The following is a 25,349-nucleotide window of genomic DNA, read 5'->3' on the forward strand; positions in this document are numbered from 1 at the left end:
CCTACAACCATAGGGCATTGTCAGCAAGCATCACATCAAAGCAGCCTTTCAGAAATTGATATTGGCATTTGTTCCAATTTACACTAAAGGGCTGCATCATTGTGCTTTGCAACATCTTACAAATTCATCTACGCAGAGATTAATCTACATGTAGGGAAATTGTGCCTGATCTATGCATTTGGGGGGAAACCAAAGGCCATGTCACAGATTATGTGTTTGGAATAAGGAGTTCTCCAGCTAATCCTGGGCTCAGCAGAGGTACACTGACTGAAGTCCTTTATCCTGGCTGAGATGGAGATACTCTGGTGTAAGTCCTCTATCCCAGTTCAGCTGGGACTCAGCCAAGGCTGGGGTAAATCCCTTAAAAGTGGTGTTTTTAGGGTGTGGCAGAAGGACACTTGCTCCGATTTCAAACTCCATTCAGCCTGGTCATGAGATCTAGCAAGCCAGCAGAAACTACATTGGCAAAAAAGCTTATTTTCCCTCTGAGCTGAGCAACGGTAAGATACATCAAAATAATTTACTCCCGTGTAAAAAACACTGGCTTTCTATAGTTTGGATTGTGACCACAATCTCTGTAACGTTTTATTTCCATGGTTGGCGACTGAGGCTGAAAAGAAATTGCGAAAACACATGCAAACCCCTGCAGCCAACTTTAATTTGTTTGACTATGTCAGGAAAAAGAAATATTTACGTACATACAGGGAGTGGATGGCATCAAAGTTGCTTCAGGGATATTAATAATCTGGCCCTGCGGTTATAGACACAGTTAACACATTCTTCCACAGAGCTGAGTCCACACACAACTTTCTCAAGAGTGGAAATGTGAAAGACTCCAAGAGATTAAGATTGAGATGTGTTTCAAGTAATTTCCCTCACCTGAATACTTGAGGAGAGCCATTTTTCCATCAGGGCATGACTGGTATAAGCTCCTGAGCTGGGGCCAGTCAAGCAAACACTTTTATTAAATCTCTCACTAACCTTCCATTGGGGTATTATTGTCAGGTCGATTTGCAAAGACGACGTCCACATACTCAAGCTGCAGCCTCTGGAGAGAGCCTTTTAATCCTAGAAGTAAAATAACGAAGCGTTAGAAAGAGAGAAAAGAAGAGAGAAGACGACGTGCGGAACCCACAACAAAGAATCTGATGACTCAAAGGTACCATGGGCCTGAACCATCTTTAAATCTGCTGCAGAGATCAGTGACGTTAAGCTGTCTATTAAAAACAACCAAAGCATGAGTTTATACAGAATTCATGGCCCTCCACATTTTTAAAAAATCATAATTACACTGAAACATGGATTGGAGTCGACAAGCATTTAACCACAGTATCCTTCTGCACCTGTCAAATTGTAGCCTCGGGGGACAAAGCTGATAGCGCAGATTTTGTTTCACAGTACATCTAATCAAAAACGTGTCAGAGTGAATTATTTCGCATACTCCGCCTCTCCCTGAAAGACTGCACTGGTATTGTTCCATGGAATTAAGCCCTGCCACTCAGCGAACCGCTAGGATTTAAAATCTGGAGGTGAATCTGGCACTCTAATATACAGTCAGATATCTTTCAGTTTTCCAGATCTTAAGTTCAGTTCTCCTTTCCACATCAGTTTGTGATTATTATTATTTTAAGGGGAAAAGGTCTTCCAGCAAATTCACCAGTTTTTTAGTGCAAATTTCTCCCAGTATGTACATTTTTGTAAGCAATTTTACCTAATATGCATATTTTTGAAGAGCGCATTTTCCCCAATGCAATGCATGCATGCTATTTTTACTTACCATATTTTCCCGTGTATAATACGCCCCCGTGTATAAGACATCCCCTATTTGGGGGACTACATTTTAAGAAAATGGGGGGGGGGGAGATGGCCCAGAGTTGCAGATTGTTGAGCTTTTTTATGGGGGGGGAATGTCAATAATCACTCGCGTGACTCACAAACGCTGAGAATTGCACGTGTCAACAAAGCAGACAAGTGTCTGCCCACTCGCTGCCAGCAGCCAGCAATCACCCAGCAGCAACAGCCAATCAAAAAGAGCCCTTGCTGCAGACACCAATCACCCACCAAATTGCTGCAGCAACAGCCAATCCTAAGCAGTCCTAGTTGCAGACACCAAGCACCCACCCAATCACCAGTGCCAAGCTGCTGCTCACGGTTGAAACAAATCGCCCGTCCCCCCTCTGTGCGATCCGTGTATAAGACAAACCCCAATTTTCAACATTCTTTTTGAGTAAAAAAAAAACCCCTCGTCTTAGAGACGGAAAAGTATGCATTTTAATGCACAGTTTGCTTTAGTATATGTATTTTTGTACACATTACTGGCAAAGTGATTGTTCCATCCGGACAAGCATTTTGGCTTGCCAGATGGAACAATCTCCTCTTCTCCTCCCCCATCCAATGTTCTGGGGGTTCTCTCCAAGCCATTGGGGGTTGCATGCGGTAGGACATGGGGGAAAGTCCCACTGCCCTTATGCAGGGCTTCCACAGGAAGGGCTCGCTAGGTGCATCCTGCCCTAAGTGCAAATCTGGTCTCAAACATGGACTCACTACATCTTAAGCCACTAATTCCTAGCTTCAACTCTTTACTTGCACTGAAGAGCAATGCAGGAATACCAACATTGTTGGGTTGTTGCCAACTACTCAGATTCATTGAAATTAATGGACATAATTAACTCAGATCCTCCAAGTGTCCCTATTTTCGAGGGAGAGCCCCAGATTTACAGAAACCACCCCGGTTTCTTATTTGATCCCGGAATGTCCTGCTTTTCCTTAAAGGTAAAGGGACCCCTGACTGTTACAGTAGGTCCAGTTGCGGACGACTCTGGGGTTGCAGCGCTCATCTCGCTTTACTGGCCGAGGGAGCCGACGTACAGCTTCCAGGTCATGTGGCCAGCATGACTGAGCCGCTTCTGGTGAACCAGAGCAGCACACGGAAACACTGTTTCCTTTGCTTTTCCTAGGATGTCCCTATTTTCATCGGAAAAATGTTGGCGGGTGTGTTAACTTACCGTAAGTCCACTCCTTTCAGCAGGTCTACTCTGAGTATAACTGAGCTGGGTAGAGCCCAAGGCTATTGCAACATTATGCCAAATGCAGTGCTTTTTTCTAAAAAAAATAATGTTTAGGGGTACTCTCATTTTCCTACTCATATTGAAATACTGCCCCTCAATGAGGCCAAACTTAGATTTACAAATGTTTAGGGGTATGTGTACCCCTGCACCCCCCCAGAAAAAAAAGCACTGGTCAAATGTATGGGAAGCACTTTACCATTATAACACATTATCACATGCACACCAAGTATTTTTTATTCATACTATATATACCTTCAATAATGTGTTTTCTTGAGAGTCCTCTTTCTGTTTCAGCTCTGCAAGGAGAAAAGGCATACATTTTCATGTGAGCATTGTTGTTCCATACCCTTTGACTTACAAATGGGAGTCTGCTGCATCAAAAACAGTCTCATAGGACATTTTGCTAATAGCTAATACCCTTGGTTAAAGCAAACAACTGGCTATATTGAACTGGTATCCAAAAACAATTATCACACATTGCTATATCAACCTGCTTTTTTTAAAAAAATGTTAACTTTGGCTTCAGCAGTACATGAATAATTCCACATAAATGCTTTTACTATTCACAATCTGGTCTTTCATAGTTATCTATCTGTATCACTACATGGTTTGACAGGGCAGAGAATTTAAATAGACCAGCCCAGTTGCAATGTGGATTCTCTCAGGGCTGATAGGTTAAAATTCTTAAGCAGAGAGGGTTCCCTAAATTAGGGTTGCCGTGTGTCCTCTTTCCCTCAGACATGTCCTCTTTTTCAGGGTTAAAATTTGAGACAAATTCCATTTATTTGCTTTGAATGGCCATCATAGCATTCTCTTTTTTTGCTCTTCAAAATATGGCAACCCTACTTAAATGGCCTGGGTGTTTCGAAAGCTCAAACAGCAACTCCCTCCTTCCCTCCCTCCCTCTCTCTCTCTCTCTCTCTCTCTCTCTGTGTGTGTGTGTGTGTGTGTTCATGCACATAAAACCAACCAAAAACCTCTTGGTTCAATTAGAAAGACAATGTTCAACTTCCTTTTAAAAAAGCCTTTTCAAACAGAAATCTGAACGAAGTCAAATAACTCCAATTTGTGATGCAGCTCGTTGCAATACCAATAATTCTCTTTCAGTGTGTTAATTTTTTTTAAATAAAAAACAACAACAGCCACAGGTTTCAGTGTTGCTTTCCTTCTCCTTCAACTCTACTGTCCGTAATAAGAGCCTGAGTGTTGACAGTAAGACACACAGGGGTTTCTGAACACATGCACCTCCAGTTTCAGAAGTCCGTGGAAAGTTATATTGCAGCTAAAATTGCAAACTGGAAAGCAGTGAGACACCCTTACTAAATAGGAAGGAGTTCAAAGATGTTTGACACGTAGGCTACATTCAAAGTCTGCATTTTAGCTTAATTCATCAAAAAGGAAATCTTCATGCTAATTATCCAGGATTAGATTCCTATGTATCAAAGAGACCATTTCCTCCCCTACGTAGCTACAGTAGGACATGCTATGAAAGGAGCTGGATTCTGATTAAACTCTCGTCTGAGCAGCAGGAAAGAAGGCAATGGCTACCCGCCCCCCGGAGGGTCCCCAGTTCCTGAAATGGCCATTTTAAGAGTGCAAAAATATTTTTTTGGCTTCATCAGCATGCTTTTGATTGTGTGTGTGTTTGTGTTCATTTTCTCCCTCAGCCTTCATGCTGCAGCTGGAAGATAGTCAGGAACAGCCTCGTTTGTGGACTGCAATCTAAGAAGTTTGATTTGAATTTTTAGTTTTCACTTCAACGGACACCTACAGACTTCAAGCACTAGAGGGAGGGGTGGTCCGTTGGCCTATTCTTATGTTCTTAAATTCTTTTCTCGTTGAAGGCAGCAAAATCACACAAGCACTGTACCCCTCTCTGGCAGTAAAAAAATTACAATAACTAAACATTAAATAGATAACTGTAACTTTCCTTTTTATGACACCTAAAATCAGTTGCGTCACTCTGCCTATCAGGTAAAATGTTTTTATTTTCTTTTAAATGACTTTTTAAAAATTCAACTTTGAATAATTTTGCCTACAGCTCAAAGGGTGGATTGGGCACAACAGTAGTAGTAGTAGTAATAATAATAATAATAATAATAATAATAATAATAATAATAATAATAATTTATTTCTACCCTGCCCATCTGGCTGGGTTCCCCCAGCCACTCTGGGCAGCTTCCAACAAAAGATTTAAAATACATTAAAACATCAGTCATTAAAAACTTCCCTAAACGGGACTGCCTTCAGATGTCTTCTAAATGTCATATAGTTGTTTATTTCTTTGACATCTGATGGGAGGGCGTTCCAAGTAATTTTAGCCAGCAAAATTTGTACAGAGTTCCTGTGAATGGAGGGAAAGATTTTCTCTCTCTTCCATTTAGGCCAACATGGGGAGAGTTGTTGGGGGGGGGAGATATGTGGTCACATTTTATTTTAAACAAGATGGTCCTTTTGATCTGGTCTCACTACAGGGAGTGATCTGAGCTTATGCCCCAGGGGTCACAGGCAGATATTTTTAACTTTCTGACATTAAATAAAATGCCACCATTTTTAGCAAAGGCTGAATATTATTTCCTCCTTCCTGCTGAACATTATGGAGTATGCACACTTTTTAAGCTGAGTTTGGAGGAACGAATGGGATGCTATTTATATATATCTTTATTATGCCTGCAATCCTGCACCCATTTAGATTGCTGAAATTGATTCAAATGGTCTGTTAAGCAGCCTAACTGTGTGGAGAATTGCAATTTCATGTATGTATATATGTATGTATGTATGCATGCATGCATGCATGCATGCATGCATGTAATTTAAATCTTTCTAGGCTACCTCATAGGAAAAAGCCCCCTCAAGTTGGCTTACATTAAAAAAAGAAAAGGGGAAAAGAACAGAATTGCAATAAAACACCATCGTGTTAAAATAGCAGTTAAAACATTTTATAAATGGCTTGGATGAAGGAATTGAGGGGATGCTCATCAAATTTGAAGATGACACCAAACTGGGAGGGGTAGCTAATGCTGCAGAAGGCAGAATCAGGATTCAAAATGACCTTAACAGATTGGAGAACGTGGGCCGGATCATGTCTGTGCAGACGCAATTTCCGGTGCCGCAGAAGTGAGTCCCTGCCCTGTGCTGCGCCAGTTTAGCACAGTGTGCGGGGACTTGCAGAGCGGGTGGCTTGGTTCAGGGGCGGCTCGTGGGCTGTTTAAACAACCCCTGTGGCCCGCTTGTGGCCCATGGGCCGCAGGTTGCTGACCCCTGTGCTAGACATTACCGGTAATTAGCGCAAGGTTGGGGTACCTTCAGATGTTGTAGGCCAAACATGGCCAGGGATGTTGGGAGCTGTAGCCCAAGCCCAACCACATCTGCAGGGTCACGGGTTTCCCTCCCCAGGGATTTTTTTTTCCACCTGGAACTCTCTGGAACTCAGTTCCGGCACCTTTCAGGAGGGTGCCATTACCATTCTAAGAGAATGAGGGAGGTCTTCATTGTGGGTTCTGACACCTCTTTTTCGAGAAAAATAGTGCTGCCCAACCCTGATATAGCAAGTGGTACGAAGAAGCAAAAAAAAAAAAAAAATGATGGGAAGATGCAGTTACAGGTGTGAGCTAGCACACTTGTGAATCAGAATGGATGCTCATTAAATAGCGAGTGGTTTCTAATTAGGATGAATGCTCAAGAAACGGGTAGTCGGAAAGCTACCTAGGATAACTCCCAACTCCGCTCTCAGTTTTAAAAATCGACAGCTCTTCAAAGAAAGCAAATTATCTTTTTTAGTTTCACCAACCTAAATGCATTTTGATGGTACAAAGCCATGCGATACATTTTTTACTTTTAATAACAATTTTTTTCTACAACACAATGATTAAAAGGAAACTTACTTTCCTCCCCAGTAGAGTTTTGTTGTAATGACCAGACTTGACCTCCTAAACACATAAAAATGGAAAAAGAAGGCCATTATTATTATTATTATTATTATTATTATTATTATTATTATTAGTATTATTATTATTATTATTATTTTGCAACTGCATCCTTCCTAATACAGCCATGCCTAATATTCATCCATAAAGATGAAAGGGAAACAGCAATGGCTCTTACATCATAAAAACTCTTCCATCAAAACTGTGCAGTTATAGAGCAAGCTCTATACAGAACCTGACAGAATGTTGGCACTGTGACCCCCACACACAAAGGGTGTGTACACATTACTAGTTTACCATGTAGCTAGGTCCTTATTTTTCTTAATTCAGATTTGGACCAGGCATTGCAGAAAATGTCCAGGACCCTTGAATTGCCTTTGCCCTAGTCATTCCCAGGCCGGCCGCTTCTTCCACATTACACCAGCAAAGAGCAACTTGGAGGAGGTTAAGCAGCCTGAAAAGTAGAAGAATCTCAATACTAGCCTAGTATTGGCCTGATTTGTGGGCTGGTTCTCCAAGCCTTTGTAAAGCAAAGGCCCAAGATTCAGAGGAGCTCTGTGAGTCCTGATTTAGTACTCCCAATTCTACCATTGTATGCCAAGAATTGAATGCTGAAATCTTTACATTACCTCCAGCCTTTCTTTTTTATTATGCTTCCCAAAATCACCTCGGCCCTGTGGGGGGAATAAAAAAAACACCCAGATGCACCATTTGGAAGAAATGTTTTTGGACATAACAGTATGGTAGCACACTCGTTTATCGTTTTATGCTAACTGTTACAGGTCTATTTATTGCATTCAGTTGTCCAGTCATTCACAATATCAGTGCTTTAGTTATTTGCAAGTCAGCATTGATGCCGCTTTGAAAGAATCCATCTGCTCCCCACTGTGTGTATAGGCACTTCTGAGCTTGAAGGATCAACAACAATAGCTAGTCTTGATGTTACTTGCTAATTGTCTTCTAAATCAGGGATGGAAAACCTCCAGATATTGTTGGACTTCAACTCCCATCAGCCTCAGCTAGCAAAGCCAGTAGCCAGGGATGATGGGAGTTTTTGACACATCACAGGAGGAACCAGCTTGGCTTAATTAGCTCTTGACACATGTTGATCACATGATTTGGAAGTGTCTAGTACACAGCTTAAATACACATGGGTCTGGCCTAATACACATGAGTCTAATACACAGGATCCAGCTATGTTTTAGCACTCCTGGACTTAATTAAACTCTAGCACCTACTGGACACCGGGATTTAAGGGTGTCTAGCACCTGCAACTCATAACAATATTTTATGTAAAGGTAAAGGGACCCCTGACCGTTAGGTCCAGTTGCGGACGACTCTTGGGTTGCAGCGCTCATCTCGCTTTACTGGCCGAGGGAGCTGCCGTACAGCTTCTGGGTCATGTGGCCAGCATGACTAAGCCACTTCTGGCGAAGCAGAGCAGTGCATGGAAACACCGTTTACCTTCCCGCCGGAGCATTACCTATTTATCTACTTACACTTTGACATGCTTTCGAACTGCTAGGTTGGCAGGAGCTGGGACCGAGCAATGGGAGCTCACCCCGTTGCAGGGATTCGAACTGCCGACCTTCTGATTGGCAAGTCCTAGGCTCTGTGGTTTAGACCACAGTGCCACCCGTGTCCCAATATTTTATGGAATAATTTTTTTTTAAAAAACCAAACAAACCCCAGAACACAACTGAAATATTCAGTTGAGAAATTAGCACATCAACAAATGGTAGAAATTAGTACCAGACAGCCATAGGGCCATTTCCTCCTAATGCCCCTTGTTACTCATGCATGCAGTGGCAAACTGTGCTGCTTGGCTGCCTGGGGTGGCACCCCCTGGGGGCGGGGCATCACTCCGCAACGCGACATCACAACGCACGCACCAGGACAAGCCTGGATGGACTGCGCATCATGCGCAGTCTGCCAGGTTGGTGCTGCTGCTCTACTCGGCCGGTGCGCTCTGAAGCCGGAGCTGGCATGCATGTTTGCTAAAGTCTTCTGCTCTGCCCAGGTGCTGCAGCAGAGCTGCAAGTTAGTTTCTTTAACTGGATCCAACAAAGTAAGCACAGATACTTACTTTCCAGCTGCGTACACCTCTGCTGTGTCAAACAGGTTTACTCCGCTCTCGTATGCGATAGTCATTAGCTGTTCCGCAACCTTTGGGAAAGGGAGACATGACATTAGTCCTAGAGAATACGAAATGTGTTGTGCTGCAGAAACTACCCATAATAGAGCGCAGGTTTGCATAGAGAAGGACCAAGGAACTCCACCCAAATAAAGCCCCAATTTTTAAACCATACAGAATGGACCAGGGGTAAGGCAGCGCAGGGAAGAGGACTGCTTCTGCTTCTGCTGCCACTTCCCATTTACTCAGTAGTGGCTGGTGCTCATTTGGACAGAGCCAACTAGTTATGGTTCGTCCCATCTTCCTCGCTGCTGAAGTCTACATGGGCCACACTGAGACCAAGGAGCAGGAAGCTGACAGGTAGAGCTACCTTCTGGACTGGTTACCAGTAAGAAGGTGGGAAGTGGGGGATGGCGAGAGCAGACTGAAGTGGGTGGGGCAGCACCCCATTCACCCTAAAGGACCAGCCTCCCAAAAAATAAGAAGCACCAGTGGTGATTGCAGAATTATAGCGTTGGAAGGCTTAGGATCTCCCACCTGCTACAATGCAGGAATCTTTCACACAATGTGAGGCTCAGACCCACGACCCTGAGATTGAGAGTCTCATGCTCTCCTGACTGAGCTGTTTTGAAGACACAAAGTAAATTTGGCCTCTGCAGCAAAGCAAAAATAGTATATATCTATATTAATTTCCACAGTTTCATGTTGGGCCGTCAACTATTTCCGATGACCCACACATTTGAAAAACCAAGCATTAGCAGCCACAGCAGTAATTACAGACGTCACAAATGGTTATGATTTATTTTGCAAGGCTATTTAGGGCCAGCTATGATGATGCCAGCCAGCATAGCTGAATCAGCACTGCCATTATATGAAGTACAATGCTCAGGGGATTGAAGAAACTTGACCATTGCAATAATGATGATGAAATAGTTGGTCAGAAGGAAATTATGAAAACCAGGCTGCTTGTTTTATAGTTGCATCAAAACGGCGTCTTGTTTTAGTGGCAGGAAAGGCAAACTTAAATGACCATTTAAAACAATTAAAAATCTCTCCATTGTAGGTGAAAGGCAATTATAAGGAAAGTCCATAGTCCATCCAGCATTTTTTTAGCGGTTCCCTTATAAGAGTTTTATTCTGGGACTGGTGCCATGTTTTTCCATTGTTACAACCAGGCCCCATCTGCAGTATCGTATCGCTTCTGACAGTTATATCTTCCCCCGAAGAAATCTGTGAAGTGTAGCAGAGCTACAGTACACAAAATTCCCTGGGAAAATGGAGTGGCTGTTACTCAGAAAACTGAAGCTCTGTGAGGGAAATAGGTAAAGCTAAAAGGTAAAGGGACCCCTGACCATTAGGTCCAGTCGTGACCGACTCTGGGGTTGCAGCGCTCATCTCGCATTATTGGCCGAGGGAGCCGGCGTACAGCTTCCAGGTCATGTGGCCAGCATGACAAAGCCGCTTCTGGCGAACCAGAGCAGCACACGGAAACTCTGTTTACCTTCCCACTGGAGCGGTACCTATTTATCTACTTGCACTTTGACGTGCTTTTGAACTGCTAGGTTGGAAGGAGCTGGGACTGAGCAACAGGAGCTCACCCCGTCGCGGGGATTCGAGCCGCTGACCTTCTGATCGGCAAGCTCTAGGCTCTGTGGTTTAACCCACAGTGCCACCCGCATCGCTGGGGAATAGGGGAATAGGGGCGTCCAAACCACTCTCAGCACTCTTATCAAACTACAGCTCCCAGGATTCTTTGGGGGAAGCCATGACAGTTTAAAGGAGTATGTTGTTGTTGTTGTTTAGTCTTTTAGTCATGTCCGACTCTTTGTGACCCCATGGACCAGAGCACGCCACTGCCTCCCGCAGTTTGGTCAGACTCATGTTGGTGGTTTCGAGAACACTGTCCAACCATCTCATCCTCTGTCATCCCCTTCTCCTTGTGCCCTCCATCTTTCCCAGCATCAGGGTCTTTTCCAGGGAGCCTTCTCTTCTCATGAGGTGGCCATAGTATTGGAGCCTCAGCTTCATGATCTGTCCTTCCAGGGAGCACTCCGGGCTGATTTCCTTAAGAATGGATAGGTTTGATCTTCTTGCAGTCCAAGGGACTCTCAAGAGTCTCCTCCAGCACCATAATTCAAAAGCATCAATTCTTCAGCGATCAGCCTTCTTTATGGTCCAGCTCTCACTTCCATACATCACTACTGGGAAAACCATAGCTTTAACTATACGGACCTTTGTCGGCAAGGTGATGTCTCTGCTTTTTAAGATGCTGTCTCGGTTTGTCATTGTGTTTCCTCCCAAGAAGCAGGCGTCTTTTAATTTCGGGACTGCTGTCACCATCTGCAGTGATCAAGGAGCCCTTTATTTCACAACACTTGGCTAACTGGGCTGCAACTGGAATGAGGAGCCCCAGGTCCTTTTGCAGAGCTGGCTGTACCAGTAAGCAGGGTGAGTTAGTCCACCTCAGAGATATCACTAGAGGAACAGAAAACAGTCTGTTTTGTATTTATTATTCTTTCTTTATCATCATGACAACACCATGTTGATTTTCTGCCTCGGGTGCCTAGACTATTCTTGGTCTAAGTGTCTCTTAGGGATGTTTTCAGCTGAATCACACTCGCTTCAGTTATGTCTGCAGCTGATATCCCAGAAGGCAAAGTTACAGAGAAAGCGCTTGTTATTTCTATTGCCAAACACAGCCTTCATTAACCTGGTGGCTTCTAAGTGTCTTGGACTACAACTCCCTTCAGCCTCAGCCAGCTGGCTGGGGCTGATGGGAGTTGTAGTTCAAAACGTTTGAAGTCTATCAGCTTGGTGAAAGCTGGCTTCACTCTTAAAACTTAGACATAACAGTCTGTAGGTGACAAAGTGCTTGTGAAAGTCATTTGTGGCTGCCTAAGATTTTGGCACTTTATTTCATTCCCTGCAGCATTTCCTCCTGTGACAGTGTTCCACTTACTGGATTAGTCCCGTAATCAGTCATTGTCTTTCACCACTGCATAAAACCTCTCTTATATGCAGCGAATAAAATAAGCCTTGAACAATTTGTGGAAGAAAAAAAAAATCTCCATGTAGCAGTTTCCCCCCTTGCCGTTCTCCTGCATTTAAATGTTCTTCAAATGGCACTTCCGTGTCACGATTGCTTCTTTGAAATAATTTAAAATATTGATCAGAAGAAGATAGTTTAACTATAGGAGATGACAGGGAAAACTCATTCTTAAATGTCTTTTTTTTTACACCTCTAGTTAAGGTTTAAAATTGGGTTGTCAGGCCTTTAGTGCATTGATTGGTCACATTAAATAAAATTGCATGTTGCCGAACGTTACAGGTGTCCTGTTTAAGGACTCTGAAGGAAAGTAATCTCCTCCTAAGGGAATGTGCTACCACGATGTCCTTGGTGAAGCCTTCATTTAAGTCCATTACTATGTTGGCATAACCAAAGAACTTCACCAGGGGAAACAGCCTCTCAGTCACCTTCTGTGTTTCTGGCCTTTTAGCTTATCTGCTGGGTTGGAATCACCAGGAAGATTGCATTGTAATAATGATAAGAATAAAACTAGGTAAAGCTGGGACCAAGCAACGGGAGCTCACCCCGTCACAGGGATTCGAACCGCCGACCTTTTGATCAGCAAGCCCTAGGCTCAGTGGTTTAACCCACAGCGCCACCTGGGTCCCTAAGAATAAAACTACCCAGCTGCAAAAGATTGTGTTTTTGATCTACAGAGGCAAGTTCTCTTTAGAGTGGGTGCCGAATGCTTGAGTTTGACAAATGTTAGGGTTTAATTAGAACTTGCATGTTGGCACCAGGAATAGCCAGACCCAAGTGTATGCTAGGGGTAGTCAGAGGTGTGATGGACTCGCTGATAAGCCTCTGTAAAAATGCTAGTTAAGTAGGCACACTTCCTGGGTTTTGTGTTGGACATTGATAATCCTAGCCAAATCAGTAAGTGTTAATGAAGTCAGAAAGACTTCTTTGTGAGGTGACCTCCTGGGGTGGGGATTAAACAATTAGGGGGTTCAGAACATCAAAATATTAGGTGTTCACACAACACAAGATCAAAGGGTGTTGTTTAGTCGTTTAGTCGTGTCCGACTCTTCGTGACCCCATGGACCAGAGCACGCCAGGCACTCCTGTCTTGCACTGCCTCCCGCAGTTTGGTCAAACTCATGTTCGTACGGTAGCTTTGAGAACACTGTCCAACCATCTTGTCCTCTGTCGTCCCCTTCTCCTAGTGCCCTCAATCTTTCCCAACATCAGGGTCTTTTCCAAGGATTCTTCTCTTCTCATGAGGTGGCCAAAGTATTGGAGCCTCAGCTTCACGATCTGTCCTTCCAGGGAGCACTCCGGGCTGATTTCCTTAAGAATGGATAGGTTTGATCTTCTTGCAGTCCATGGGACTCTCAAGAGTCTCCTCCAGCACCATAATTCAAAAGCATCAATTCTTCGGCGATCAGCCTTCTTTATGGTCCAGCTCTCACTTCCATACATCACTACTGGGAAAACCCTAGCTTTAACTATACGGACCTTTGTCGACAAGGTGATGTCTCTGCTTTTTAAGATGCTGTCTAGGTTTGTCATTGCTTTTCTCCCAAGAAGCAGGCGTCTTTTAATTTCGTGACTGCTGTCACCATCTGCAGTGATCAAGGAGCCCAAGAAAGTAAAATCTCTCACTGCCTCCATTTCTTCCCCTTCTATTTGCCAGGAGGTGATGGGACCAGTGGCCATGATCTTGGTTTTTTTGATGTTGAGCTTCAGACCATATTTTGCGCTCTCCTCTTTCACCCTCATTAAAAGGTTCTTTAATTCCTCCTCACTTTCTCCTCACTTTCTGCTTGATGGCAGATCAAAGGGTATGAGAATGCAAATGTGAGGCACCTCCCTGTGTTAGAAAAGGAAAGCCTAGCCCTAGAAGCTATGGAGTGTGAGCCAGGAATGATGGAACCAGGAAGTGGAGAGGTTAAGCTAGGATGTTCCTTGCAGAGCAAGAGAGGTTGCAAAGAGGGGATGCTGATGCTGCTACTATGGAATAAGCTGGCATGCTTATTTCATATTTTTCCCCAAAATATAGTCCCCCCTCCCCCACAAAGTCTGAGGGACGGTGGACCGGCCCACGGCTGAAAAAGGTTGCTGACCCCTGAACTACACATTCCCCACTTATTGTCACCATTATTAGAAATCATTGCGAGGGGTTCTCAGCGGCACAATTTATGTCACCAAGCACTTGCAGACACAGTTTCTTTTCACCATTGCGACGCAGTGCTCTGCCACTCTTCATTTTTGCAGCCGAGCAGGCTTATTTTGGAAAACAACATAGGGCTCTAATCTACATGTGTCCCAAGGGAGGCACTGAATAGTGGAGTGAACACTCCAGTGGACTGGAATATTCCCACTACGGGGAACATCTGCCAGAATTTTGCAGGGGTCTTCAAAGTGCTTTTGTAAGTTGCACGGTGTTGAAGCGCCAATGCTCTGATTTTAAAAGAAATAGGGCCTACACATCCTATACATGTGTACTCAGAGGTCCTAGTATGTTCAGTGAGGCTTACTCCCCACTGTTGCAGGATTGCAGTCTTAAAACAACAACAACGGCAGGAATTGTGCTTAGAGCAAAAAATAAATGACAAATTCCCCTATTCTAAACACGATTTCTTTGTTTTTGGTTGTTTTTCAGTCTGAGATCACTCACCTAAGTGACCCTCAAAACACAGAACCCACCACCCAAATCTCTAAGGCACTTCTAAAGTCTTTGGGAAGCACCGTGTCTCCCAACAGGAGTTGAACCAGGAAGTAAAGTCCAGAATGTTTGGGAGAGCACAGACCTTGGCCCTTCCTTAATATTTGCCATGTTGGAATGAAATACACATGAAAACCCACCCAGCATTTAGGGGGTGGGGGAAGTGCTCCCCCAAACAAGGAGCTTACCCCTACTTGCCCCCAATTGTTGGACTCATTAATACATACTGTTACTTTCAGAGATTTAAGAACTCACCTGTCAGGGGACCTTCCTACAGGGAACCTCCCCCCATCCTGTTGATGACCAGCTCTTCGCCCAGTGAGAGCAGCAGCAGTGGGTCAGGTGGGGGGAATGAGGAAGTTAGCGGTATGGAGGTGGCAAGGCTCAGTGATGTTGGAGAGCCTTTGTGCTGCCTTGACCAAGAGTTGGAGGGGGACAGGCAGCCCCTTCTGGCACCTGAATTAAGGCGCACCACTAAACATAAGGTCGGGAGGTGCCCAAACTCTTATGCTGGACATGCAACAGGAAACGTCCACTCCCGGATTCTGCAAGTGACTAGGAGGTCATGTTTTCTGCTATCTCTGCACTGCAAATACTATGCACAATAAAACCTTTAAAGACAAGTACGGACTTGGGCGTCCTTACTCGAGAGTAGCCGCAACAACACCATTACATCACCCAATTTGAAATATACTTTGCTCTTTCTGTACCCTGCCTGATGTCCCCCCTCCCAGTGCCACCACTGCCAGCAAGGTCAGTGGTCAGGAATGATGGGAGAAACATCTGGAAGGCCACATATCCCCCATACTTGCTGTCAGGGGTTCTTGTGGCTACTCTTGAGTAACGACTCTCCACATCTGCTTGTCTTTAAGATGTTTTTATTGTGCATACTATTTACAGTGCAAAGTGTCTGCAAATCATGTCTGCTTAGTCTGAGTCAGAACCTCGCAATGGCTTCTTTCTGTTTCGTGCCCAACATAACAGCTTGGGAACACCAAAGCGCCTCCCCCTTGTCCTACGGGGAGCCGTACGTCTCAATTCAGGCATTGGGGGGAAGGGCCGTCCTTCTGACTCTTCTCCGGTCCCTTCTTCCCCACCTTTCTCCACTCAGTGGAGAGGCTGTCTGACGCTGCTAGAGCCTTGTCTCTCCCCCTCTCCCTTCCTGACTCCTGTAATCTGATCTGCTGCTGAAATTACTGCTCTGCGAGGAACTCGACCTGATGAGGGGGGGCTGTTCCCTATACGCCTTCCCCCTTACACTTGCTTTAGTGATACACTGCTGGAATATTGATGGGGGAAGCGCCTTTCATGTGTCCACTACAGCATTTTGAAATATTGTAGAAGCAGGGCCAGCGCAAGGGATTATGTGAAGGACAGATGGTTCCCTTCCTTGGTGGACAGCAGCCAACTAGATTGGCAGTTGACTCACTTCTAGCACATCTGAAGCAGCAAGCTGGGTTAGGAGGGGCAGAATAGGCTGTGCAGCACACTCAGCTCTGTCCTCTAGCACGTTGCTACCCTCTTCGCCGAAAGATCTGCTTAGCAGCCTCTCCCACCCCGAGCCCAGAAAGGTCCCCTCATAACCTCCCCTCATAGCTCTCCCTTATAACCTCTCTTCAGCTCATGTTCATGAAAGAAAAACAAGTTTTTAAACCTGAGACCTGAAACACACGTATTTACCAGCTTGGAGTAGCTATCAAATGACAAAACTTGGACCCTGTTGCCCACCATCACGGGCCGATGTCACGGAGAGAAAGAGAGGCCAGTTTCGGCAAGCCAACCTTACAATGCGAATGTAAGAAATGGGCAGTGCAATCCTGCTGAGAAATGTTCCATTGAGTTCAATGGGACTCGCTCCCAGGAAAAATGTGTCTAGGATTGTAGCCTCTTAACCACTGTTTTAGCATAACATAGAGAACATAGAAAGGTGTGGAGAGGAGTGCCTAGGGAACAATGAAGATAACATCATGTTATCTGTGTCACCAAACACTACTGGGGATATATTGCCAGTAGATGAGGTCTTGTGCTCGTAGTAATTTGTAGCTGGTGCCTGAGGTTATCGACTGAGCCCATGTTGGAGCTGAATTGTGAATCAGGTCTGTTAAGCTCCCAGCTCACGCTCCTCACTGCCCTGACTTCAAAATGTATTCTTCGTATCCCTGTCAGTGGTCCACGGGTGTCTTTTCTTTTCAGGAACATGCTTAAAAAGGTATTTTAATTGGATCGCAGAGCCATTTAATGCCCAAAGTGCTGTCCATTAAATTCCAGGTTCGGAAAAGATGTTCTGAAGTGCATGAAAAGCACAAATCCTTTTTCTTTTATGTATGATCATTCCTGTTGCCGGAATGGACTCTGTACATTCTGTCATCTGTGGTTTGCCTTTTAATTAAAAAGACGTATAAGAAATAAGGCACAGCCAAATCTCCTTTTTTTTGCAAGTTGTAGTTAAATGAAACTTTGCTTACCTCGTCTGAAATTTGACCTCCAAACGTGACCCATGTCCCTAGGAAGAAACACAGTGATTTGTTACTCCTTTAATATACGAAACACATAATTAGGAAACTTTCCCTCAGAGAATCTCCCCAAGCTGATTTGTTCGACGAGCTCTCTTTCCTGATGAGAATATACTCCAAGGATGTTGAATGCTTTCAATTTAATTGCCTGACAAGCGACAGTGGCCAGGCTTCCTTGACTTAAGCAGCCTTGTCATAGCTAGGTAGGGAGTTCTCCTTTCTGAATAGGACATGGGTGAAATGTTTCGATAGGAAGAGATTACTGCCAGTGGATGCACCGCTCCTGTTAGCAATTATGGGTAAGTCAGTATGGAAAAGAGCCCACGGTGCAGCTAGAAGCTAGATTTGATCAGACATCCGCTCCACATGACAGCTCCCACATTAACTGCTCTGCGCAGAGTTTCTGAATAGGCGCAAGTCAAGCTCGCTTAATTCAGTTTGCAGCACAATCCTCTACATGCCTTCTTAGGAGCAAACCTCATTGAGTTCAACGGGGTTTACTCACAGGTGAGAGAGTGCAGAAGCAAGCCTTCCCCTTCATAGCAACCTCTGAATGTTTTGGAGTGCAACATCCTTCAGTCCCAGCCACCACCCCTGTCAGCTCCCAACAGCACATTGGGGTCATGGATATTGCAGTCTAAAAGGTCAGAAGAACACCAAGCCTGGGAAGTCTGCTGTACTCCTTTGTTTACATGAGATATAAAACCTGAAGCGTACCTATTTAAAGCCAGAGTATGCATGTGCTTTCAAAACAAACAACAAAACCACCGGAACAGGACTTCCCTGCAAGTAAATATTTTTACTGCAACGATTTTTATTGCAATTATTTTCATTGTTCTCCCTCTCTCTCCCCTCATTTTATACTCGTGAGAACCCTGTGAGGGCAAGGTTAGAGCTTTATTCAACTTTATTGCCAGATGGGGATTTGAACCCTAGTTCCCCAGGTCCAAGTCCGGCACCCTAGACATGACACTGCTCTACATGAGCTTGCAGTGTTAGGCTATAATCTGTAATATGCAAAGGACTGAGTTTTTAGGATGCAATCGTATATACTACCCCCCGAAGTAAGTTCCATTTAACACAACATATTATATAGAATCACACCATTATGTGTGTGTGTGTGTGTGTGTGTGTGTGTGTGTGTGTGTGTGTAGTTGTTGCATAGATTTGGGTTAACTGAAGAGAGGTTTGCTTCCCTGCATTTTCAGTGAATTGAAACTCACCACGATCCCCACTATGTGCCAGCCTAAGGATTGAATCATGGAGCCCTATTGAATCAGAGAATCATAGAGTTGGAAGAGACCACAAGGGCCATCCAGTCCAATCCCCTGCCAAGCAGGAAACACCATCAAAGGGTTCCCTTAATCTCCGCTTCCCTCTCCTTGGGAGTCTTCCGGGCAGCTGCTGCTGCTGCCATCCCTGGTCTCTGAGCTGCTCCCCTCCCCTCCCCACTGCAAAGAGAGGTCGCTGTAGGGCTTATAGCCATGGCTGGTGCAATAAACAGCTGTGCAAGCCTTTGGGAGGGAGAGATGCGAGAGGGCATCAGAGGAGGAGGAAAGGAAGGAAAGAAACAAAGAAGGAAAGAGGGACAGAGGACAGTGTTGCCCGCGGCACCCCTGACCATCATTCAAGGCACCCCAGGGTGCCACAGCACACTGGTTCAAAACCACTGCCTTATGGGACAGCTGCCCTTTCCTGCATTGCAAGGGGTTGGAAGAGATGATCCTCAGGGTCCCTTCCAACTCTAGAATTCTTTGCAATGTAGTCGAAGCAAAATTCCAAGTATGTTTGGTACTTGGCCAAAAAAATATTCCTTATTCCTTATTATTATTCCTTTGAAAGACAGCTATGTTCAGAAATTCACATTTCTCTGAATTTTGTGATGCAATTCTCCAACCAACCCCCCCCCCCAACATACAAAAGTGTATATGTTAGAATAAAGCAGGCATGTCAAACCTGCGGCCCTCCAGATGTTTTGGCCTACAACTCCCATGATCCCTAGCTAGCAGGACCAGTGGTTGGGGAAGATGGGAATTGTAGTCCAAAACATCTGGAGGGCCGCAGGTTTGACATGCCTGGAATAAAGTGTGCCTAAGAATTGGTGAAAATAACAGCAATGCATTGTAATAGGGAGAAATGCTGGGGGGGGGTTTCCCCCCGAAATATTTTGGGCAAAATTGTATACAACAATACTGTGTCTTAAGAGAAATGCATTCTAGAATGTAGATTAATGTTAATGAGGATGTCTTCCCCACAAAAGTTTGCAAACAGATGTGGAAAGGTGGCAAACTGAACATGACTGGGAAAAATGAGAAAGAGAAAAACTGAAATTGACATATGTGATGAGCAGCCGTGTGCAATCAGGGATCTACATTTGGGGGGGAAGCCTACATGCACAGAGCAGGTTTCCCTTGTGTCCCCCAAATAGTAAATTTTTGGGGGGGGGTACGTCAGCATAGATGTGGCAGTAGGGGCAGGATCAGCAGACACTGCCCTCTTCTCTCCTCCGCAATATTGCAATCATCTGTGAAGTGGAATACATATTTAACCTCAATACTAGACATAACTCATGCTTCATGGTGTCAAGATGAGTTTCGAGACTTCTGAAACCTCTCATCAAACATTAAGGTCATCATCCACTGAGAAATTCTCCCATCTAGGGCCCCATGAGAATGATTGAGAGCTGTGCAAGATCACACAAAGTTCGCAATAGCTAATGGCACAATTATTCTGTTGATCTTTAAAGGTTCTGTGTTTGTTCTCCAGTAATGGATTAACCCAGCAACCTCCCTGGTGGTGAAAAGTGAGTGTGAGAATGAGTTTTAAAATGAACATGTCTGCAATGTAGAAGAAATACTATTTTTCTCCTTAGTATTTTTCTTACTTCTCTTTATTATTTTAAATCTGTTTTTGCTCTTTAAAAAGTCCTATCACACACAAAAATCTATCACCTGGAGCAAATATTTTTTTGGGGGGATTTTGACACTTGGGACAAAGTTGTGCGTTCTGTTGTTCAAGCTTGCCAACCAGTGTCCCAGTGATTTGCTAAGGGGTATCCTTTTCTTTACAGGTATGGGACCCAGATGGCGCTGTGGTTTAAACCACTGAGCTTAGGGCTTGCTGATCAGAAGGTCGGCGGTTCGAATCCCTGTGACGGGGTGAGCTCCTGTTGCTCGGTCCCAGCTCCTGCCAACCTAGCAGTTCGAAAGCACGTCAAAGTGCAAGTAGATAAATAGGTACTGCTACAGCGGGAAGGTAAACAGCGTTTCCGTGTGCTGCTCTGGTTTGCCAGAAGTGGCTTTGTCATGCTGGCCACATGACCTGGAAGCTGTACGCCGGCTCCCTCGGCCAATAATGCGAGATGAGCGCTGCAACCCCAGAGTCGGTCACGACTGGACCTAATGGTCAGGGGTCCCTTTACCTTTACCTTCTATCCTTTCCTTTACAGGTATGCATTATGCTACTAATTCTCTCACTGTGTGATATCTATCTATCTATCATCTATCTATCTATCTATCTATCTATCTATCTATCTATCTATCTATCTATCATCTATCATCTATCATCTACACGACAGTTAACATATATAAAAACATTTAAAAGTATTGCAGATATAGAAAAACAATTTAAAAGATCCATACAGTTTAAACAGCTCATGTATAAAATCAATTCGAATCCAATACATATGCCAACTGAGATAAAGATCTTCATTCAGAAGATTTGCCCTGCTCTTGTTCGTCAAATACCTAAAGCTGAAAAACACCACAGATGAGTAAGACATCAAACTGCCTTTGCTTCTGTCACCATCACTTGAGTTTGCACATCATGATGCAGAAGGCAGGGTGCTGTAGTGTGAAAAAATTGGAAATTTAAAAATCACCCCATGCTCTCTATCACCTAGTTACCATGTCACTTTGATTCAATCACAGCCGCAAAGCAGCCCCAAACATGTCTCCCTCAGAAATGCATCTGTGTTAATATGTGCGTTATCAGAGAGTCGGAAAGGCTTAATAAATTGAGCCTCACCACCTGACTCCTAACCTGTCCCCCATTTTAATCAAATAATGCTCAGGGCCGGTTGAAGCCTTTCTGCCGCCTGAAGCAAAGGGCAAGATGGTGCCCTCTCTCATTTCAGCACAGAAGCTGACCTGATTTCTTGAACACTGGTGATGGGAGAGCCAGGCCAGGTCATGTGGCATGCAAAACTTTCTCCTCCAAAAGAAGGGAGTGGTTGGAGGGCTCAGGAGCAGCAGCCATGGGGCTCACAGCACAATCTACCTGAGGCGATGGCTTCAACTTTACCTAATGGTAGAGCTGGCTGTGATCATGCCCTCCCCAGTCTTTTCAAAAACAGTAGCTTGGGGTTAGGAGGCTGGCAGAAAAGCACAGTGCCACTGCCCTACTTATGACAGCTGCTGCTAACCAGAATGGGCAGTGTGTCAAGAGAGCTTGGGGCTGTGTACACCAGGAGGAGTACAGGATTGGTTCCCCTGATGCATCCATGTAGCCCCAGCCTATGAAGCCAACAACAAACCTTGACTCCAGATCATGGTTTGTTTCCGGGAAAACAAAGCCCTAAACAGCTTTGGCTCTATATACCTGAAGGAGTGTCTCCACCCCCATCATTCAGCCCAGACACTGAAATCCAGCGCTGAGGGCCTTCTGGCAGTTCCCTCACTGCGAGATGTGAGGTTACGGGGAACCAGGCAGAGGGCCTTCTCGGTAGTGGCGCCTGCCCTGTGGAATGCCCTGCCATCAGATGTCAAGGAAATAAACAACTATCTGACTTTTAGAAGACATCTGAAGGCAGCCCTGTCCAAGTGAAGTTTTTAATATTTGATGTCCTATTGTGTTTTAATTTGTTGGAAGCCACCCAGAGTGGCTGGGGAAACCCAGTCAGATGGGTGGCATATAAACAAACAAACAAACAAACAAACAAACACCAGTCAAATCAGCTCCCTGGTTTTCTGGGTAGCTTAGCTGGAAGCAATGAAACAGCTGGGGAGTGTGTCTGTGGAAGGCTTGTGATAATCCCAACCAAACACTGACTAGAGCCCATTTTAAGGATTTAAGGAGGGTGCCTAAGAAACCATTGACAGGGCTTGTGCTCTCCAATTTCAAATATTACTTTCAGGGGCCGCTTCACCGTCCTTGAAATCTCTTGCAATCCTTTGCATTAAGCCATTTCAGCCTTCCAGTAATTTCTCCATTATGTTTCTTTCAAAAACGACATGTTACCAAAGCAACCGAGGAAACCTGAAAGTGTTTACATGCAAGTGCTTTAAACCTCATAGGCAGAGGTAACCTGTAAACACTGGGAGATGAAAATCCCAAAGCACAAAGAGCCGAGCATGTGAGCATATTACTTCCAATTTTTGAATTACTTTATCTATTAGTGGAGGAGCTGTCACTTATCTAGGTACCAGGCAGTGAAAAGAGATGTTTACTTAGGAACATGCAAAGCAGCCAAATGCCAGGTATCAAACTACTGGTCCATCTACCCCAGTATTGTCTGCTCTGGCTGACAGTGGCATTCCAGAAGTTCCAGAACTACAACTCCCATCATTTTTGGCCATGGACTAAGCTGATTGTGGATGATGGGGGTTGGAGTTTAACAACAAATTGGGACACTGTGGTAGAAATCCTATGGATGCTGGGCACCAAACTGCCAGTTTATTTCTCATCCACTTGCCTTCTGGATAATTTCCTTTGGAGATTTCTTTCAAAATATTGATAATTACATATTCAGAAATAATGGTAAACCATGGATTTGCAGTGGAAATACTCCCTCTTCTTCTCATGGGAAAAAATTAGAAACTTCAGACCTTTTACCATTTGGTTCCAATCTGGCAAAGCTTACACTGAGGTTTGGACTGAGGATGCACCCACATCATGCCCCAATGTACACAGCACTGGGTACTACAGTTTAACACTCATCCTGTGAGCTGTAGCTTACCATTCAATTCCCAGCACACACAGAATCATAGAATTGTAGAGTTAGAAGGGGGACCACAAGAGCCATCTAGTCTAACTCCCTGCAATGCAGGAATCTTTTTGGCTAATGTGGGGCTTGAATCCACAACTTTGAGATTAAGAGTCTCATGCTCTACCATTGGAACAGACTACAGTTCCCACAGGATTCTTCACTCCTTCTCAGTAGTGGTGCCCGCCCTGTGGAACGCCCTCCCATCAGAAGTCAAAGAGAAAAACACCTGCCAGACTTTTAGAAGACATCTGAAGGCAGCCCTGTTTAGGGAGGCTTTTAATGTTTAATAGATTATTTTATTTCAATTTTCTGTTGGAAGCCGCCCAGAGTGGCTGGGGAAACCCAGCCAGATGGGTGGGGTATAAATAATAATAATAATAATAATAATAATAATAATAATAATAATAATAATAATGTGAGGGGTATGATGTTTTTTTAATGTGCTTTGATGGCATGGTGTATATGCAAGCTTATGTCCAGTCTTTATTGAACATTTGTTCTGATTTGTGGGGAGGCTCCATGACGACAGGCATTCATCCTGACCCAACACTTTTAGTGCATTCCCCGGTCGCTTTCTTAACTATAAAAACCAGATGATTCTTATTACAGTGGTACCTGGGTTTAAGAACAGTCCAGTTTAAGAACAATTCGGTTTACCAACTCCGCAAAACCGGAAATAGTGTCTTGGTTTGAGAACTTTACCTTGGTCTAAGAACGGAATCTGAATGATGGAAGGGCACTGGTGGCAGGAGGCCTCATTAGGGAAAGTGTGCCTCCATTTAAGAACAGTTTTGGTTTAAGAACGGACTTCCGGAACGGATTAAGTTCATAAACCGAGGTACCACCGTATTTATTTTATTTTTATTTTTTTAAAAAACTGCACCTGGATTTGTTATGCAAGGTGACAAACCTTTAATCCACTTGAATAGCACAAACCTACATTTCCAGTATGTGCCTGAATTTCTCCTGCAAAATACTGACAGCCTGGTAGCAACCTTAATGTGTTTCTCTAATGACTGCCAATTAGACTAAAAACAATCACTTCACTACTCCTGTGAAATATCTCTAGAGTATTCCAGCAAATATTGAAGGTTTAAGCGTGCATGGTCTATGATTCACCTAAACACTGTCTACTCAAACATGCCCAGTAATTGAGAGATCTATGTAGGTGCCTGGACTTCCATGCTGCACCGCAATTTGTCTGATTCAACTCAGGGAGAAAGTAGCAGCTAACCGTCTCTAGCATGAATTGACTGGAATAACAAACAAAAGCTACCCTAGAATTATATCACAAAACCGAAAGCAGCAAGCCTCCCAAAACCAGGGCAAGAGATAAAAGAGCAATTTAAACATCAAAGGAAAAGCTAGAAATATTAGGCCTAATGGAGTAAGGATATTGTTTTCCACACACCAGACATTCCTAAGGGTGGTGAGTCAGCATGATGGGGGCAAGAGAATAAGGTCAATTCCAACATTCTTGATCCCTTTGTTCCTTGAAGGGTAGACACTATCCTGTGGTGCTGAAGTCTTCGGTAAAATTGCCTCATAGGTCCTACATTAATTATAAGAATTCGGGTGGCACTGTGGTCTAAACCACTGAGCCTCTTGGGCCTGCCAATCAGAAGGTCAGCGGTTCGAATCCCCGTGATGGGGTGAGCTTCCATTGCTCTGTCCCAGCTCCTGCCAACCTAGCAGTTTGAAAGCACGCCAGTGCAAGTAGATAAATAGATACCACTTTGGCGGGGAAGGTAAACGGCGTTTCCATGTGCCCTGGCACTCATCACAGTCCTCCATGCTCCAGTAGCAGTTTAGTCATGCTGGCCACATGACTCGGAATGCTGTCTGTGGACAAATGCCGGCTCCCTTGGCCTGAAAGTGAGATGAGCACCACAACCCCATAATCACCTTTGACTGGACTTAACCGTCCAGGGGTCCTCTACCTTTTACCTTTACATTAATTATAGCCCCCCCCCTAAAAAACAAAGTA

At 44.4% G+C, this 25,349-nt stretch overlaps 1 protein-coding gene across 1 annotated transcript in view; it reads right to left on the bottom strand.

Moving 5' to 3' along the window:
- Nucleotides 1-25,349, bottom strand: part of KCNAB1 (potassium voltage-gated channel subfamily A regulatory beta subunit 1) — a 197,008-nt gene that overhangs the window by 23,706 nt on the left and 147,953 nt on the right. The window contains exons 3-8 of the mRNA XM_035133179.2: nucleotides 17,329-17,366; nucleotides 9,081-9,160; nucleotides 7,624-7,668; nucleotides 6,953-6,997; nucleotides 3,321-3,364; nucleotides 982-1,068 (exon numbers count right to left, since the gene is read on the bottom strand). Of these exons, the coding sequence (XP_034989070.1) occupies nucleotides 982-1,068; nucleotides 3,321-3,364; nucleotides 6,953-6,997; nucleotides 7,624-7,668; nucleotides 9,081-9,160; nucleotides 17,329-17,366 (339 nt within the window). The remainder of the gene's footprint in view (nucleotides 1-981; nucleotides 1,069-3,320; nucleotides 3,365-6,952; nucleotides 6,998-7,623; nucleotides 7,669-9,080; nucleotides 9,161-17,328; nucleotides 17,367-25,349) is intronic.

This window comes from Zootoca vivipara, chromosome 5 (genome assembly GCF_963506605.1).
Source record: "Zootoca vivipara chromosome 5, rZooViv1.1, whole genome shotgun sequence".
Classification (NCBI taxonomy): Eukaryota; Metazoa; Chordata; class Lepidosauria; order Squamata; family Lacertidae; genus Zootoca; species Zootoca vivipara.